Source organism: Urocitellus parryii, chromosome 4, assembly GCF_045843805.1.
Source record: "Urocitellus parryii isolate mUroPar1 chromosome 4, mUroPar1.hap1, whole genome shotgun sequence".
Lineage (NCBI taxonomy): Eukaryota > Metazoa > Chordata > Mammalia > Rodentia > Sciuridae > Urocitellus > Urocitellus parryii.
The window spans coordinates 177,861,597-177,880,682 of NC_135534.1; the positions used below are offsets into that span (position 1 = coordinate 177,861,597).

The following is a 19,086-nucleotide window of genomic DNA, read 5'->3' on the forward strand; positions in this document are numbered from 1 at the left end:
TTGAATAGAGTGGTTTAGTTTGACCAAGTTACAAAACCCTTCTTTTCAAGTGTGAGCGAGGGGTGCCATGTTGGGATCCCTAGTCTCTGGGGAAGCTGTTTTCTGGAGGGAGAAGCCTGAAGGGCCCCCTCCACGGCACTCTGCCATGGTCCACCAGGGCCAGTGTCAAAGGCGGTCCGATCGTGGTCACACACCTTGACAGACACCGTGTGTGTTCACAGGAAAGATCTGGGTCCCCAAGCAGAAGCCCGTGGATCCCGTGCTGGAAAGCGTGACGCTAGAGCCCGAGCTGGAGGAGGCCTTGGCCAACGCCTCGGATGCGGAACTCTGTGACATTGCAGGTGAGGGGCCTTCCAGAAGCCTCCCAGTGCCTTCCAGAGGGTTTATTCACAGCTGCAGGGAGCCCTTGTTTGGTTCACTTTAACAGGACACCTTCTATTTCTACAAGGAGACCAAAGTGTTAAGATAAAACTCCTTTCTCAGGGTAGGGGTGGAGCCCAGGGGTGGAGCACTTTCTGACCGGTGCAAGGTCCTGGGTTCAATCCCCAGCACAGGAAGGGAGGGGGTGCATATCCATTATCAAGATGAGGGGGAGAGAGAAGACCATTTGAGCCCGTCATATCACACAGCCACTTGTTGCCATGAGACCCCCTCCCCCAGAGAGACAGGAATGTTTCCCAGAGAGGGCCAGTACAGGGCCTTTCCCAGCCACTTGTATCACATCCTGCACAAGCCCCAGAAAGAAAATAGAGGGAAACAAACGGGGCCTGGCGTGACTGGTTTGGGAGACTCACAAAAGGACCAGAGTGAAGACACCTGGTTTTAAGTTTTGAGCAGGGCTGAGAGTGTCCCCCTCGTGTCTCATACTTCAGACACACCTCCAACGTGTGCCTCATTCCTCCAATGTGTGTTGCCACATCATCTTCACACACAGCCTGGAAAACTCCAGAAGGTGGCAGATGTCCAGAGTCCTTTGCTGCTCACCTTTCTGCCTAGTTCCTGTTCCGTCCCCACTGAGGGGTGGGCTTCTTCCTGAAGACTCTGGGGCTGCTAACCCTCACTCAGTGAGGTCCAGGGAAGAGTTGGCCCCAGAGACTAAGTGGCTTTTGGTGACTTTAATAAAGGAGGAACAGCAGTAAGGGAAACATTGAGTTTGATTTCTGGCCTGTGACATTTCAGGTGCCTTGAGCCACCCAAAGGGGATAGTTGTGCACAAAGTTCTGGAGTTCTGCAAGGAGTCCCTCTTTGGGACAAAGATCTGGGCATGATTAGTGTTGCCAAACTCCGGGAAGAGCAAATGGCAGGTGGGGCCTGGGCTCTGGGGAGGCTTGTGCCAGGCTGGGGTAGGAGACTTTAGGGGCCAACCTAGCATGGTGGCATTAGCCATAATGGGCTGGAAACCAGAGGCCAAGACAAGATGGGCAGACCTGACCCAAGAGCCAGGAGGCAGAAGGAGGGTTCAGGCCAGTGGAGAGTCTCTGAGGTACCAGGCCAGGGACTGGGTGGGGCAGCAGCTGTCCACCTCGTCGTGTCCACTGGTCTCTTGGCTTCTCCAGGATGCCTGTGCGTGACTCCTGAAGGCATTCCGGGCAGGGAAGGGAGCTGGGGAGGGCGCTCATCTGCAGCAGGGGGGCCATGGAAGGAGGGCAGCAACTTCAACTCTTCAAACACGGGCCAGGGTGACCCTGAGCAGTGGCAGGGGAAGCCAGGTTTCAGAGGCCTGAGGAGTGAAGGGAGAGAGCAGGTGTGTGGCCCTGAGTACAAGCAGCCCTTTCCTGAGGAGATAGGAAGTGTGCAGAAGGACCAAGGGCAGCAGCCAAAGGACATGTGCTGGGAGAGTGGCTTCCATTCACACTGCAGAGCAGGGAGGCGGAGAGCTCTCCCCAGAGGGGAAGGGAACACTGAACTCAGGAACCTAGTTTGCTGGGCAGTTGAGGATTTGTTTTGTCAGAAGCTGCACAAGTCATATCAGATGGCCCGTGATGCCCATGTGTTCAACCAACCTCTCCCCAGCCGGGGTCCTCTTGAAGGAGCCCATGCAGAGGAGTGCTGATGCCCTGGTCCTGCACCCCCAGGCTGACTCGCCCTGGAGCTGTTTTTATCCTGGACTTTCTCCTGCAATCACCCTGCATGACATCACTCCACTCATTAGGCAGCTCCAGGGGATTATCAAATGACCGCTGTCAGAACCAGGGCTCCTGCCCATGCCTGAGCCAAAACAGATCCACAGCACTGGGTGAAGTTTCTGGGTTGCTTTCTTGAAGCTGTTTCTCTTTCCTTTTGTTGCTGCTGGGCTCGTTTTTATTATTTGCCCATGATACCATGCCCTTCTGATGTCTGTGAGGGAGCTGAGGCTGTGCATTCAGCCCAGTACTAACTGGATGTCCCCAGATTCTTGAAAGGTAGAAATGCCATTGGAAGGGAGGGATATTTGCCGAGCACCACCTGGGTCCCAGGTGCTGTGTGGGTCGCTCTCAGCCCCCTGTTGCTTCTAGTGATCACAACAATCCCATGAAGCAAATTCTGTCGTTGTCCCAGTTTCATACCAGAGACCAGTTGCTCCTAGCACTGGGTTGGAAGTTGGGGGGCCCAGATGATGCCAGGCTTGGTGGCTGGAGGTGTGGGTGTGGCTCCATTCTCAAGAAGGGTGTGGCTGAAGCCATGAGTGGGGTGACTCACCAAACGAAGAAACTAAGGGGACCCAGGGTCTAGAGGTCACCTCTAGTTCACTCCCAGATAGGGATGGTACCTTCTATCATCCCAGGCTTTGGTCTCTCATGCACACAGTAAGCACCATGTTCCCAGGGCCTGCCTACCTACTATGTACCATGCCTCAAACTAGGCTCTGGTGAAATAATCCTAAGAGAACAGCCCGTTTCCTATCCTCATGGAGCGAACTTAAACAAGTACCTGGAAAATGTGATATGACAAATGAGGCCCACCCTCAGGCCACCTGCCCCCAAGGACAGTCAGCCAGCCCTAGCTCTGTGGCTCCTGGCCAGATCATCCCCTGGCTATTTTCATGCCCTCAGGCCCTTGTCCTAGACTCTCATAGTGGTGCTTATCTAGGCACCCAAGTCCTGGGCCAGAGCCACTTTCTCTCACCTGTTCCTAGGATGCAGGTGCACACTTTGCAGCTGTCCGCCGAAGCCATAGGCAGCTGGAGAAGCCGGGCATGTATGCGAGCTCACGCTGCATCCCGAGTGGAATCACAAACGAGTGAGGCCTGCCAAGGCAGAGAGAGGAAGCAGAACGCAATGTTCTTTTTCTGAGTTCAAAAATAGTTCTTTTTGAGTTTTGAGGAAGATCTAGACTTTAAAAAAAATAAAAAAGAAAGAAAGAAAGAAAGAAATCAAGTCCCCCAGTGCTAAATTCAGCTTTGCCGTATCTACAAAGAACAAAGCAGCAGACTGTGTGGAAGTGCTGTTTTCTTCCATTGCTTCCTCCTAGTGACATGGAGCACCCAGGACCAAGTGAGAGAGAAGGTCCCCATCTCCTACCTAGGGCTAGCTAAGGCAGCACTGGATTCAGGACCACCAGGTGCCACGTTGGGCCCCTCTTCCTCCCTCCCTCCCTCTCTCCTCCTTCCCTCTTTCCTCTTTCCTTCCACCTTAATTTCTTCTGAGCTGCCAAATGGTTTTACTCCTCCTTAGGCCTGCTATTGATACATAGTACCTCCTAGCACATATGTGATGGGTCCTTAGAATTTCCTGGTAGAGCCGGGGTGCAGTGGTGCTTGTGAGGCTGAGGAAGGAGGATGGTGAGTTCAAAGCCAGCCTCAGCAACATTGAAGCACTAAACAACTCAGTGAGATCCTGTCTTTAAATAAAATACAAGATAGGGCTGGGGATGTGGCTCAGTGATTAAGTGTCCCTGAGTTCAATCCCCAGTATCCGCCCCCTCCCTCTCCCCCGCCCCCCCAAAAAAAGAATTCCCAGGTTGAGGAGATGTTCTAGAACTCCAGGACTACTAATGACCTCATAAGCAGAAATACTAACTTAGAAACCAGGAGAATCCTTGCCAAAAGGTCTTGGCAAACCATCTCCCTGGAAAGTGGAGGTGGGGGGTTTGACAGGGCCTGCCTGGATGTTTATTGTGAACAATCAAAACAGGAGAAACCAAGGGGAAGTGTTGTGTGGCTGTTGACTGAGGCCCACGGGAAGGTAGGTGTTTAGCACTTACACACCTCCACTTTACAGATGAGAAAACTGAAGTCCCAAAGGGGAAGCAACCTGTCCAGGGTTACCCAGGAAATTAGGACCAAGGCCCAGGCTGAAACCCAGGCCTCTCAGTCCCCTGCAACGTCCCTGCCTCTGCACCCCTCTCTAGACCATCACAGGAAGCTGGCAACCGAGCTCCACATACACTTTCCATTCTCCACCTCTGTCTATGTCCAGGGTGAGAGCAGGCACCATGTGAGGTTGCATCCTTCACAGGATTCCCCATAACCTTTGCAAACTGTGTTTCCAACCTGAAAACAGTCGCAGCCCAGAACACCATGAGCTGCTGCTGTGTGGGAGCCCTGAGCGCCAGCTCCAGGGGGTGCCTCGTGGTGATGTGACTCACCTGCCGCTGACTCAGGCCTCAGCTCCTGCTGCCCACGGAGATGCAGCCTAAATTAAAACCTGGAGAGCTCGAAAAACTGCAGATGCCTCTCTCCCTATCGGTTCTCCTCAGTGATGAACAGGCAAGGATAATTTTAGGATGTGAGGAGCAGAAGGGACTCTCAGATCATTTCGTGTGTGGTTCTTGGCTCCCTAGGGGCATCAGAATCACCCACAGAGGTTAAAAAAATCTCTCTCCAGAGATTTGTATTGTCTGTCCAGGGTGAAGCTAGGCATTGCTATTGTCTAAAAGCCTGCTAGGTGATTTGCAAGTGAGGCCATGATTGAGGAGGACTGGTCTTCTACCACCCCCTGGTTTGGCTGAGGAGACTGAAGCCCAGAGGGAGGAGGACTTTCCCAAGGTCACACCAAGGGCATAATCAGGGCTGGAACTAGAGTCTCCTGGCTCTTCATCAAGGGCTCTCATGTTACCTCTTTAACTAGAAACCATATCTAATGAAATGGGTTTTGGATTTAAAAAAAAATACCATCACCAAATGTTTACCAAATACCTACTATTTCTGGGAGGGATGCTAGAGAGACAAAGAATGTTCTTCCCTGACCTCTGGAAGCCCACAATCCAGCAGAAGAGCATGAATGTACTTGGATATCTCTCACAGTGGGTCATCTGTGGTATAATAAGGACACCAGGCATTGGGAGAATGACAGAAGGAGAGGGAAGAATCCCAGAAAACTCCCTGGAAGAGGAAAGTTACCCCAAGTCTTAAAGGAGAGGGGGAGATAGAGAGGTTGAATAAAATACAGATGTCCATTGAATTTGAATATCAGATAAACAATAAATAACTTTTTAATATGAGTATATCCCAAATATTGAATGGAACATACTTATAACACTAAGAGATCATTCATTGTCTATCTGAAATTCCAATTTCTCTTGGTGTGGAGAATCACCAGCAGAAGGGACAGTGTTGGCAAAGGCAGGAGAAGCTACTGAGAGGTGATGAACAGTGTAGCGGGTAAGCAACGAGCTGTTGAGGCAGAGCCAGCCAGCGGGGCTGGTGTTTGGACTTGGCCATCACAAGCCATGGTCCTTCCATGGACAGCTGCACACTGAACTCACATCCATCACTCCCTCCATAGACCAGCTCATGCCCTGCTCAAGGCTTCACTGGCCTCCCCGTTCACACCAGGAAAAGACATCTAAACTCCTCATCTCAACCCAGAAGACCTTGTAAGATGCGACCTTGCCTTGTGAAGTAATTCTTCTCTAGAGGGTGGTTGTACAGATTAGTGTCAGACGATTGTTCTCAACCTCTGCTGTATCTTGAACCTTCTGGAAAGCTTTAAAAATGTTGCAGATGCCTGGGCCCCATCCCCCCAGAGAGTTTAGTTTAACAGGTCCAGGGTGGGCCTGGGCCTTGGGATTTTCTAAAGAGTCCCTAGCCTTGCATCCTGCAACCAGCTTGACAATCACTGATCTAAAGGCACCTTCCCTGGCTCAGAGCCCGTGGTGTTGCAGCCCTTGTTTTGACCACCGCAGGTCCCACTTCTGGCCCTCTCCTCTCACCTCCTTTACCCTCTAGCCCCACTGGCCTGCCTCGGCCTTTCCCATCCTCCATCCCTGTCTCCCTTCTCTCGACTTGGCCGAAACAGTCACCCTTCCCTGCCCAAGCCCCCTTTGATGTTCTCCCCAAACACGCTGAACTTTCCAACACTTGTCACACCCCATGCTTATGTGTTTGAACGGTGTGGACACTCACTTGGTGTCCTTTCCCCCATCTGACCATCAGCTACATGAGCAGAGACCCTGACCCTGCTGTTCTCCCTGCCCTCTTCCCCAGCCGGGCCCTCAGCAGGTGTTCAATAAATGCTGAACAGTGATTGAGTGGAAGAATGGCTGAGCACGGGAGTGATGAGGTCCCACTGGCATTTCCAGAAAGATCTTTCTGGCTGCTCTGTGCTGAATGTTGGGAGGGAGAGGGTCAGAAGGATAGGACAACCATTGTGCCATGGCTGTGACAATACAGATGTTTCTGAATGAAAGATGGGGGGCATCCTGATAACCCTACTGTATGTTGAAAACAGCCTACGTCAAAAACACACTTAATACCGGCCTTCCAGACATCACGACACAGCACCCTGGAGAATCTTGGTTGTTTTCCCTCGTGATTGTGGGAGCTGGGGCTCACTGCCACTGCCCAGCTTCTTGAAAGAGTGTCCTCCCAAGTATGGCTAGCCTGGGAAAAATTCAAAATTCAAAGTCTGTTTTCTACTTGATGCATGTTTCTTTCATGCCATTGTAAATTCAAAAATCATAAATTGAACCTTTGTAAGTCGGGTACCATCTGTACAACCACGAAAGACAGGGCCTCAACCAGGACAGAGGAGGTGGCTTGGGAGGTGAGACAGCCCGGGGGGGGGGGTGTGTGTGGAATGGGCTTGGGGGAGGGGGAGCCATGTGGCTGAGGTGTTGCATGAGGGAGAGGTCAGATGGCAAGATGGAGAGGGATCCATAGGAAGATGGAGAGGCTGAGAAGGTTTCCTTCTATTAGGTCAAATTGGGTGGGGCATGCCAGTAGGAGCTTAGGGGGACCTGGGAATCTGAGGGCAGTGGTCAGAGAAGTCTGGGAAGGATGGTGATCTGAGAGTCACTCACATGGAGGTGAGAGTAAAGATAACATTACATTTTAACATTTTTGGCACAAGTGTTTCCAGCCATTTCTGTGAACTAAGTTCCTGGGGTGGGGAAGGTGGGTTCAAGGGAGGTATCTCTGTCTGCAGGAACAGAGTCAGAGAACTTCCTCTGTCCCCACAGCTATCCTGGGCATGCACACGCTTATGAGCAACCAACAGTACTACCAAGCCCTGGGCAGCAGCTCCATTGTGAACAAGGAGGGACTCAACAGTGAGTACATGGCCCTGACTCCTGGTGGCTGCACCCCTCGCCTGGCCCCCTTACCCCCTCACAGAGGGCACCTTGGGGGAGATGAGTCCTCCTGCATCTTGCCTCCTCTGCTCACTGATGCACTGACTCTTTGCAGAAGTTCTAAAATCTTGTGTAGCCAAAACTGTTCATCTTGTGCTTTGAATGTCCTGGAATTTTCTGTTTTGTTTACAGAAAATGTCATAAAGTATTCTCCTACATTTTTCTTCTCAACATTTGGAGATTTACTTCTTATGTTCAACTTCTTAATCCACCTGGAGTTCACATTTTGTGTGTGGGATGGGATTAAACTTTCATCTTTTGAATGAATATCTAATTATATCACATCAGTGGTGACATTTATCCTCTCCCCACTGGTGTGAGGTCTTGCTTTTATCATCAGTCTCCACATACCCAAGCGGATCTGTTCCACTGATCCCTTTGTCCTTTCCTGGGACCATATCCCATTGTCTTAATTACTCCATCGTACTGTTCCAAGCTGGCATTTGGACCCAAAGGGAAATAAAGGTGCCAGAAAAACAAGAACCCTTCCTTTGGGAAGATGTAGGCATTTCCTTTCTTCCTAGGCTTCATCGTGTCCTCACCAGAGTCCACTGAGATAATGAGCATGGTGAGAAGGACTATCCCTACTTACGGAGGAGGGCTGGAGGGTCAGAGTTTGAGAGGTTCACCCAGTTCTTTCAGAAAGTCAAAGCCAGAGCCCCAGTCTCCTGGCTCCTTCACTGGGCTCCTTCTGGCACCCATGACTTACAGGCTCTCCAAGCCCCCAAACTGCTGATGCTCCCTTTCAGGGTGTTCTTGTGTTGAAAGAAAGTCATCCCTGTCTTCCTGTGAGCCACCTCCCTCTCGCTGGTCACTCTAGGTGTGATTAAACCTACACAGTACAAGCCTGTGCCTGACGAAGAACCGAACTCGACAGACGTGGAGGAAACACTGGAGCGGATAAAGAACAATGACCCAGAACTTGAAGAGGTCAACCTCAATAACATCCGGGTAAAGTTCCTTTCTTTCACTTCACCTGTGTGTGCGTGGGGTGGGGGTTGTCCACGGCACCTAGATACCAACAGTCTAGGCCTGTTTAGACTCTGGATGTTTCTGAATCAGATGGCAGATGTCACAGATGGGAGCATCGAAGGGAGTGAACAGTGTAAACAAGTGCATCCCACGGTCCTGGTTTCTTTCTGAGCACATCAGGCCCAGATGTTCACCGTGGGTCAACCCAGCTTCCATCTGGAAACCTGCCATGTTTTTCAAAATGTAGAGATTTTTCTGAGATACGAACATTGAGTCAGACACACGCTTTAGCACATGATCTCGAGGCTGGCAGAGTCCAGGGCCCACAAGGTTCATGGGCCTGTCAAGCCCTGGGCAGGCCCTGCCCCCAGCCATCACTCCTACCTCCTGCTGGATCATGTTCAGACTCCCTCCAGCCTCGTTCTACAGCCACAGAAGGGAGCTGTTGGCCCAGTGTCCAAGGAAATAGCTGAGCTGTTTGCCCTCATCTTTGTGGACCTCTCCCCGGGTGGCCATCAGGGCAGAGGAGGGACAGGTGGACCAGGAGCCCCACCCTGGAAAAGGCTGTAGGAGGAATGCCGATTCGGGCACAGCTGCCCACCCACCTGCTCAGCCCCAGGCCAGCAGGATTAGTTTGGGGAGGTGGGGGTAAGACAAGAAGCCAGACCCCGCTCCAGGGTCCTCTTTCGTTCCTTCTCCACTTTCCAGTGTCGGCCAGCCCCCGGCACAATCAGATTGGAAACCTGGGCCCCAGTGTTCTCCTCCACCTGGCTCCCCACTCTGCTCCCTTGGGAGCTTAAGTGACACTCACTCTGAAATGAGAGCTCAATAAAAATACAGCCAGGCACTCTGCCTCAGTTGTGTGCGGGTGTCCCAAAGGGACATTGGCACAACTCAGAGTCATGCAATCTGGCAGCAAATGCCACTTGAGAGAGGCTGAGTGGCAGAGCTCCCTGGGAGGCCTCTGCTAAGGGCTCAGACTCCCTCCAGGCCTCAGTTTCCCTGATCTGGTCCAACTGCCTCATGACACAGTTTCGTCTGTGGTTTTCACCTGCGGACATTAAAAATATATGTACCAGCTGGGTGCAGTGGTGCATGCCTGTCATCCTAGAAATTTCCAAGCCTGAGGCAAGAGGATCCCAAGTTCAAGGCCAGCCTCAGCAACTAACAGAGAGCCTATCTCAAAATAAAAGGGCTGGGGGTGTGGCACAGTGGTAGAGCACCCCTGGGTTAAACCCCCAGTATTACACACAAACACACATACACACAACAATGCCCAGATTCTGATTTTATTCGTTTGGGATAGGCTCTGTTATTAGCAATTTATAAATGTTCCCTAGAAATCGCCAATGTACCACCAGAGCTAAACCTTCTGTATAGATGTCTCTGACAGAGCATCTAGTGCAGCCCCCACTTCTGATTTCTAGAAATAGGCCCAGAGAGGGGAAGGAAGTTCCCCAAAGTCACACAGAGAGTCAGACACACTGCCAGGGGCTAAGGCATAGACCAGGCTCAGCCCTGCCCCTCCCCGCAGCCCTGAGCCCACTGCATAATGCAATGCTGCTCTGTCTCTCTGTGTCTTGATTTTAGCTTCTTCTCTGACTTTCACATGCACAGAGGAGAGTTGTGGGTCCTGTCTGAAAATTCAGAGGTGATTTTCTCAATTTATGTGCCAGAAATTTCTCCCCAAATCTTTGCCTTCTGGGACAAAATCCATTTAGCCTTCTGGCTAGAGACGTGTTGGGACTAGGATCCAGGCTGCATATGTCAGAGGGTGACTGCCCCAGGTGCCTACCCACCTGTCCCAGGTGGAGACTGCGGGTCACCCTCTGCTGCCTTTCTCTCTGCAGAATATCCCTATACCTACCCTCAAGGCGTATGCAGAAGCCCTGAAAGAAAACTCCTATGTGAAGAAGTTCAGCATTGTGGGGACCCGGAGCAATGACCCTGTGGCTTTTGTATGTACCTCTTCATTCTGCTTGATTGAATTTGGGGGGGTCTGAAATGAGGGTTACGCTTGTGGCCTCAGGACCATCTGTATCCAGGTGAAAGAATGGCGCTAGGAGCCAGAAGGGGACACGGTGGGACCACCGTTGCCCAGTACTACCTGTCATCACCCCAGCCAATCCTCACGACCCCCCTGCTCTCAGAGGTGTGGGCCTCCCCACTCCGCACCTGAAAAACTAGAGTTCAGAGAGGCAAGCAGCTTGCTTTGTCCAAGTCACAGAACGAACGAGAGGCAGACATGAGATTCAAATGAAGTCACGGACCCGTAAAGCCAGATCTGTCCACTCAGTACTTCACATTTGGGGCAAGGCTCTGCCCTCGCTGGGCCTGTTTCTCATTCCTAAACTCATTGTCTTCATCAGTGGGTCCCAATGACCAATTTATTTTCCCCCTTGTCCTGAAAGATATTGCTGATTAAATTATATATATTGTAAAATAACCATTAATTTAAAAAAATATTTGGTGCACATTTCCTGAGAGCCTCGGTGTACTTAGCTCAGAATTAGGCTTTGGGAATTCAACTGTGACCGGTCTCAGCTCCTTTTTTTTTTTTTTTTGGTGGTGCTAGGGATTAAGGGCCTTGTGCATGCAAGGCAAGCACTCTACCAACTGAGCTCTCCCTCCAGCCCCTCAGCTCCCATTTCATGTACATACGGGTCCATTTGGCCACTGTAACACCAGTAGCAGGTAAAAAGTGCAGGAATCAGCTTAATCCATTTAGTTGCAATAAGTTCTCTTCTGATTGTTAAAAAGAGGAGGGACAATTTTCTTCAATATTTTTGAAATGATAAAAAGAGCTCACAGCATCCATGGCTGCCAGGGAGAACCTCTGGACTGATGACCTCTGAGTTCAGTGGGTCCTGAGTTTGTCTATGGTGACACAGCTGGCAAAGCCACACGCACCATACACTACTAGGGCATGGATCAGAAACCAGGCATGTCCATGCTGGCACTCAGCTCAATGCCACAAGTGTTTTTTGGGCACAGACTTTGTGCCAGACCGACAGCTGATATCAGCTTGTCTGTACCTGCAGACCCATTGTCGAATTCTGAAATGCCCCGTGCCAGTGGCTAAGCCAGGAATCCAGAGCCCTGTACTGCCCTGCTGCCTGCCCTCGCTCTTCCCCTTGCCCTTCACTGTGATCCAACATGCAAGGGGTTAATAAGTGACATGACAGCCTCCAAGACCTACTCAGCCCAAGGTCTGGCCCCCCAGCCTAGTGCAGCTAACTACTTTGGTGATTAGGCCAGGCCAGGTCTTTCTGGGGAGCAGGGGCTGCCATAAGGACACAGATAGGGCCCCTCTGGAAGAGCTAGCCTCTTCAGAAAACAGGCATGGTCATAGAGAAAGCCACCACCCCTCCTGGGGACACAACTAAAGTGTCATAGAGAAAGCCACCACCCCATCCTGGGGACAGAACTAAAGTGTCATAGAGAAAGCCACCACCCCATCCTGGGGACACCTAAAGTGTCATAGAGAAAGCCACCACCCCATCCAGGGGACACTCTAAAGTGTCATAGAGAAAGCCACCACCCCATCCTGGGGACACAACTAAAGTGTCATAGAGAAAGCCACCACCCCATCCTGGGGATACCTAAAGTGTCATAGAGAAAGCCACCACCCCATCCTGGGGACACTCTAAAGTGTCATAGAGAAAGCCACCACCCCATCCTGGGGACACCTAAAGTGTCATAGAGAAAGCCACCACCCCATCCAGGGGACACTCTAAAGTGTTATAGAGAAAGCCACCACCCCATCCTGGGGACACAACTAAAGTGTCATAGAGAAAGCCACCACCCCATCCTGGGGATACCTAAAGTGTCATAGAGAAAGCCACCACCCCATCCTGGGGACACTCTAAAGTGTCATAGAGAAAGCCACCACCCCATCCTGGGGACACCTAAAGTGTCATAGAGAAAGCCACCACCCCATCCTGGGGACACACTGAAGTGCCATGGGCAGGAAGGGGATGATTTTATCATGGAAGATGTGCTGGGAGCTGAGCCTCTGCAGGGACAACGCCACACAGCAGGCGTTCCTGGCTCTGAGTGTCCCTTCAGGGCCCACTGATCACTGTGTCCCAGGCCTCTCAGCTGTTGGTGTCTTCTTTCCCCCATGACACATCGTTTCCACCAACTGCTAATTACCTCATTTCCTTCAGAGGCTCCGATTGCCATCTACAACCCTGGCTGGATCTCTCTGAAACGTGCTGAGGGCCACCTGAGCCCTCCTCCAGCTGGCCCTGCTCCTGCCTCGTGGGGTGCTTTCCCAGCCTTCCTCTTCTGCTCCCTGGTGCTCGGAGAAAACAGTGACTCTTTTCAACAGAGCAATAGAGGAGAAGCTGAGAGCACACAGGGGAGGCTGAGCCTGCAGTGGTCACCCAGCGAATGTGGCCTGAAGCCCTACTATGTGCTGGGCTCTTCATGGGCACTGTGGGCACCATGGGACACTGGGGCGCGTTTTCAGCCCAAGAGTCTGATGGCAGAGACACACCAGGATAGAAACAACTGTGAGCCTAGGGGCACAAGTTCCATGAGGGAGTTGTGGGTAAATCAAGAGGGCACCGAGCTCGCTGAGAGCCAGCAAAAGCTCTTACAGAAAGGGGCGTTGAGAATGGCCTTGAAGGACAGGCAGGGTTTGAGCGAGTGAAGCAGAAAGAACATTCTGGAGGCAGCGATGGCAGGTGAGGGGAATCAGTGGGAAAGCACTGAGCATGCGGGTCTGTGGGTGGCTCTGCTGGGAGAGGGCAGAGGAGGGGAGGCAGGCTGTGGAGACGGCGTAGATGTGACTCCACAGCATGTAGAGCCACTAGAATGGGAAGTTACACTCCACGTACGTGTGATATGTCAGATTCACTCTACTGCCATGTGTATCTGAAAAGAACAAAGAAAAAAAGCCCCACTGGGTGAGCGGGGCGACTGAAGAAAACAGGGAGGTTTGGAAGCGGCTTTCAGGGGAGGAGAGACCCCTTCAGAGTCGTGTAGGTGAAGGAAGCTCCACAGATCATCTGGCCTGCACCCCGTGGAATTTGTGGATCCACCCACGAGGGGCTCCAGCCTACTGGGGTGATTCACAGGTGTCCCTGCTTTCCTCCTGTGGTCAAGGCCCTTGCTGAGATGCTGAAGGTGAACAAGGTCTTGAAGACGCTGAATGTGGAATCCAACTTCATCTCCGGAGCTGGGATCCTGCGCCTGGTGGAAGCCCTTCCACACAACACTTCTCTGGTGGAGCTGAAAATCGATAACCAGGTAAGACGGGCAGGTGTCCCCGTGCCCTTCAGTGAGCGCCCCTCGCCGATCTGCATTAGTCAGCCTGCAGTTGCGTGGAGCAGGTGACATTGATTTTGGAAGCTCCAGGGCCCAGCTGTGGGGACTCCACCCTGGGAACCTTCTCGCCCATTATTTCCTACCACGTGCTCAGCCAGCTTCTCCTCGTAACCTCTTCTCCATGGGGAGCTCATTCCTGACCACCCTCACCCTTCACTTTTAGGCTTCGAGAAGGTCCTTCCTTAGACTCAGACCAGCTGGCTCCCTTTCTATGCCCCGTTTGTTGGATTTAGTTCTGTTCTCTGCTGCCCCCAGGACATCTGATCACAGATCTCATAAACCACTAGATTAAACATCCCTGCTTTCTTGAGTCACCCCTCCCACCCAGTGGGGCTTTTTTTCTTCTTTTTCTTTGTTCTTTTCAGATATACATAACAGTAGAATGTATTCTGAATATCATATATACATGGAATATAACTTCCCATTCTTGTAACCATTCTTGTGCATGATATAGAGTTACACTGGTGGTGTATTCATATATGAGCACTGGAAAGTTATGTCTGATTCATTCTATTGTCTTCCCCATTCCCATCCCCCTCCCTTCCCCCCATTCCCCTCCCAATCCAGTGAATCTCCCCCCCTGCCTCCCCCCCCCGCCCCCCCATCAGGCCACGCCCCCATGAGAGAACATTTGACCTTTGGTTTTGGGGATTGGCTTATTTCACTTAGTATAATAGTCTCCAATTGCATCTATCTCCAATTGCAAATGCCATAGTTTCATTCTTCTTTAAGGCTGAGTAATACTCCATTGTGTGTATATATCATTTCTTTATCCATTCATCTGTTGAAAGGCACCCAGGTTGGTTCCATAGCTTAGCTATTGTGAATCGAGCTACTATAAACATTGATGTGGCTGGTTCACTGTAGTATTCTGATTTTAAGTCCTTTGGGTATAAGATGAAGAGTGGGATAACTGGGCCAACTGATGGAATCATTCCAAGTTTTCTGAGGTATCTTCATACTGCTTCCCAGAGGTTTGCACCAATTTGCAGTCCCACCAGCAAAGTATAACTGTACCTTTCCCCCACATCCTTGCCAACATTTATTGTTGCTTATATTGTTCATAATTGCCATTCTGACTGGAGTGAGATGGAATCTCAGTGTGCTTTTAACTTGCCTTTCTCTAATGGCTAGAGATGTTGAACATTTTTTCATATATTTGTTGACCGATCGTATTTCTTCTTCTGTGAAGTGCCTGTTCAGTTCCTTTGCCAATGGGGCTTTTGATTGTCTTCACCATTCAAGTCACTCCCTGGGCAGATCCTAGTTTGCTTTATAAAGTAACTGTTTCTCTCTGATTTCTGTGGTTCCGTCATTTATCTCTTGGCAATTCTTACCATCCTGACTTTCTGAGAGGAGGTTAATAACAAAAGCCGAATGTAACAGTAGCTTGTACATGGTGGAGGGTCTGCTGCGGACAGCATCCACTGTCTATGATCTTCACAGCCCTGCAGGATGTGTGTATTACCAACCCCAGTCTGAAGAAAACTGCTCAGAGAGGGTTAGACAAGCAACTTCCTCAGGGTCTTAGTCAGGATTTGAACCCAGGTCTTTCTAACTCCAGAATCACACTTTATTCACTGCCACACCTGGCTTCCAACATTAAAATGCTTTCTTTTTTTATAAACAGGGAACTCAGGGTTTTTTACTTTTTCTTTTTGTTTTCTCTCTCTCTCTCTCTCTCTCTCTCTCTCTCTCTCTCTCTCTTTGTTTGTTTCTGTTTTTGTTTTGTTTTGTTTCTGGTACCAGGGATTGAATTTAGGGGCACTCGACCACTGAGCCATGTCCTCAGCCCTATTTTGTATTTTATTTAGAGACAGAATCTCAATGAGTTGCTTAGCACCTCGCTTTTGCTGAGGCTGGCTTTAAACTTGCAATCCTCCTGCCTCAGCCTCCAGAGCCCTTGGGATTACAGGCATGTACCACCACACCCGGCTTTTCTTTTCTACAAGAAACTTTTGAATGGATGTTGTGTAACTGTATTCATAGGAAAAAGATTGGAAGGAAATATCACAAAATTATTAACAGTTGTTATTTCCAAGTAAGATTAGGGAGATTATCAGTACTTTAAACTTTTTTATTATAAAGTATTGCAAACAGACAGAAAGTGCATGAAACATAAATATACCGCTTAACAAATCCTAACAACTGTGTGAACTCTGTCCAGGCCAAGAACTAAACCTTGCCAGTTTCTAGAAGTCTTTGTCCACCTCTTCCCAGTCAGAGCCCTTTTTTTCCAAGCTCTTTGCAACTTGCTCCCACTTCTGTTCCTGCCTCCTGGAATGTTCTCTGACCCATCTTCCTCGGCTTCAGCTAAAACCTCTCCTTTGCTCAAGTGATGTTCCAGAGCATCTGGAATCAGCTGGCCAGGACTAACAAGCAAGTCTCCCCCCAGCTCCAGTTCATGATGGCACAGGGCATGTTGGACACCACCTAGCAGGGTAATGGAGCACTGCCACCTTCTCTCAGCCTTCATATTTCCTCTGAGCCTCTGCTCTGGTGCTCCTCCTCTGTGTCCCTCTAGCACCTCAGCTTCCCTGTAACCTCTCAGAAGCTGAGCTATGTCTGAGCTATCTCCATATCCCAGTGCTCAGCCCAGGTCCTGGTCCTGTGGGGGTGCTTGGTAAGCAAGGTCGCCCTGGGTGGCTGTGTGGATTGTTCACTGCATAATGAGGTGGCGGGCAGAGCGGAACGTAGTGCACAATCCACTCTCCAAGCTGGTGCCCCGGTCTAGGGCTTTGTTTACCCAGAGAGGGCACTTTTTTTTTCTTTTTTCCTAATTCATATGAAGAGGCCACATAGGCCAGCAGCAGCCCTGCAGGATGAACTCCTTGCTTGGGACACCTGGCATCTCTCTGTCAACCGTCCCAGCCCTCCCCCTCTCTACCCTTCCTGCCCCCTCCCCTGATCACTGCTGACTCTGCTCTGTGAGGCAGGAGGGCCAGAGGGATGGAACAAAGGCATGCAGCGGGCTTGGCAGAGGCCCCAGACCAGGCCCTGGGCATGAATGCTCATGTGACTCCAGGCCGGGCCAGGCAGGAGGCAGGAGGCAGGGTCTCCCCAGAGTCAGGCAGAAAGTTAGCCCTCAGCTACAGGAGTACTGGCCTCCTGTCATTGAACTGCCCATCTTGCCTGTCACTGCTGTCCCCCTAGAGCCCAAGACAGAGCCAGTGCTGACTGACCATTGCCCTCACCCCAGCTGAACACCCTGATTGCAAGATCATTTGCTTCCCTGAGCCTCAGTTTCCCGCCTTGGAAAATGAGAATAATAAGAATCTACTTCTAAGGAGATGAATTCTGATGGCTTTTAAAATCATTCTAGGTGATCTAGGGAGTTCAGACATTATTCTAAGGGTTAATTTACCCAGCAGGCACCGTAAGCTCTTAGGAGCCATACTGAGCGCTTTGTATCCATTATCTCATTTAATGCTCACAATGGGTAGCTGAGGATACTGTGCCAGGCAGCCCTCCCCTGGGCCTGGGTCCCCAGAACCCCTCCTGAGATCCACTTTCACCTATTCCCTCTTGTCCCCCAGCAGCCCCAGTGTTAGCCAGGCCCCCCATCTTGGCAGCCATAACCCCTTCTGGTCTCCCAGGCCTCAGTGCCCCCTCTACCCTAAGTCTCCCACAAAATGTCTCCCAGGCCTGGGCAAAGCAGGCTCCCCTCAGGTGCCTCAGCCCTGGACTGGGGTGAGCAAGAAGTAGGACAAAGAGAAGGTGTTGAGTGGCCTCTGATTTATTCCTCATTCTCGGTTAGTCACTGAGGTCCTCAGAGGCCAGAGCTTTTGCCTCAATTCTTGTGCTTGTAACCTGTGTCAGTGAGACTGTGTCCTTTTTCCTTATACGGCCAAAGAAAGGAACTTGGGGAGTTCCACCCAGGGTGACATGCAGCCCGGCAGGCTGGCTCACAGAAATGGGGAACTTGGATTCTGAGGCTGTTTGTTGACTCAACCGCATCTCCAACTGGCGATGTTGCCCTGACACCCGGAGAGGGTAGGAAGGGACTGAGCTAGGGCCAAAGAACACTGAGAAAATGTCCAGCCCACCTCCTTCTGCAGGTAGGGAAACTGAGGCCCTGAGAAGGGATGGGACTTGCCTGAGTCACAGATCAGGTTATCAGCAGGGCTGAGTTGGAACTTTGGTATCCTGGCTGCATTTATGGACAAGAGAGACCCTGTCAGCCCCCAGGGATCAGACTTGACAGACCAGGTACCTGTGGGTCCCCACCCAACTCATAACCAAGTGGTGTTTCTCTGTCCTTCCTGATTCACCCTCCTAACTCCCAACCCAGCTGCCCTTCAGAAGACGTCCTCAGAACAGACCAAGCCTGAAGGCATGACTCTCAGATGAGAAAATGTGTAAGGCTTAGGGGATATTAGCCAGGTTTCCCTCTTCTCCTTTCAATATCTGACAAGGAAGGCTGTGCTTAATATTTTGAAGGGAAACTAAAGGAAATGGGTTATGTTTTCTTGCTTTTCCAGATCAGATAATTTGGTTTTGGCTTTTTTTTTCCTCCTAACTAAACATTATTTGTAAATGTATCAGCTATCTATAGCTGTGTAACAAATTATCCCAAAATTTAGTGACACAGCCTCAAAGTCCTGGCTTGAAACAAGAAACATGGATTAAGTCATAGCTTCTAAGGGCCAGGAATTCAGGGGCAGCTTGGCCACCTAACTTCTCCCAGAGCAAGTGATCCAAGACAAAGAAAGAAGAAAGCCTCAACCGCCTTTACCACCCAGCCTTGGAAGTCACACAGTCTCTTCTGTCATTTTCTGTTAGGAGGAAGTCATTAAGTACAACCCCTGCTCAAGGGCAGGGGAATTAGGCTCCACCTTTTGAAGGAAAGCTTATCAAAGAATTGTGCAGACATATTTTTAAGTCACCATAGTAAAAATCACTCTTACTTTGTGCTACAGGAGTCTGGCCAGAAAGCCCTTTCTTACCAGCAGAGTTATACAAGGTCAGAGCAGGATGTCTCAAAGGGGTGATAAGCTCCACTTCTCGGGAGTGTGTAAGCAGAGCAGAACAACTTGGAAGCTCAGAGATGGAGAGAAGTTTAATAACAGCTAGGGTTCAGAACTCTGGTGTTGGACAAGATAATTCCCAGAGCTACTTTCTTTACATTTTCAGGTATTTCCAGTTGTAAGTTATAAAGAAATGGTGAGGATTTGGCCAATCAAATGTACAAAGTGAGATATATATACATATATTGTAGACGGACACAAT

At 50.5% G+C, this 19,086-nt stretch overlaps 1 protein-coding gene across 2 annotated transcripts in view; it reads left to right on the forward strand.

The window, feature by feature from the left end:
* Positions 1-19,086, forward strand: part of Tmod1 (tropomodulin 1) — a 76,668-nt gene that overhangs the window by 41,983 nt on the left and 15,599 nt on the right. For both annotated transcript variants that reach the window (XM_026414728.2, XM_026414720.2), the window contains exons 4-8: positions 222-341; positions 7,381-7,470; positions 8,372-8,502; positions 10,374-10,481; positions 13,636-13,779. In XM_026414728.2, the coding sequence (XP_026270513.1) occupies positions 222-341; positions 7,381-7,470; positions 8,372-8,502; positions 10,374-10,481; positions 13,636-13,779 (593 nt within the window). The remainder of the gene's footprint in view (positions 1-221; positions 342-7,380; positions 7,471-8,371; positions 8,503-10,373; positions 10,482-13,635; positions 13,780-19,086) is intronic.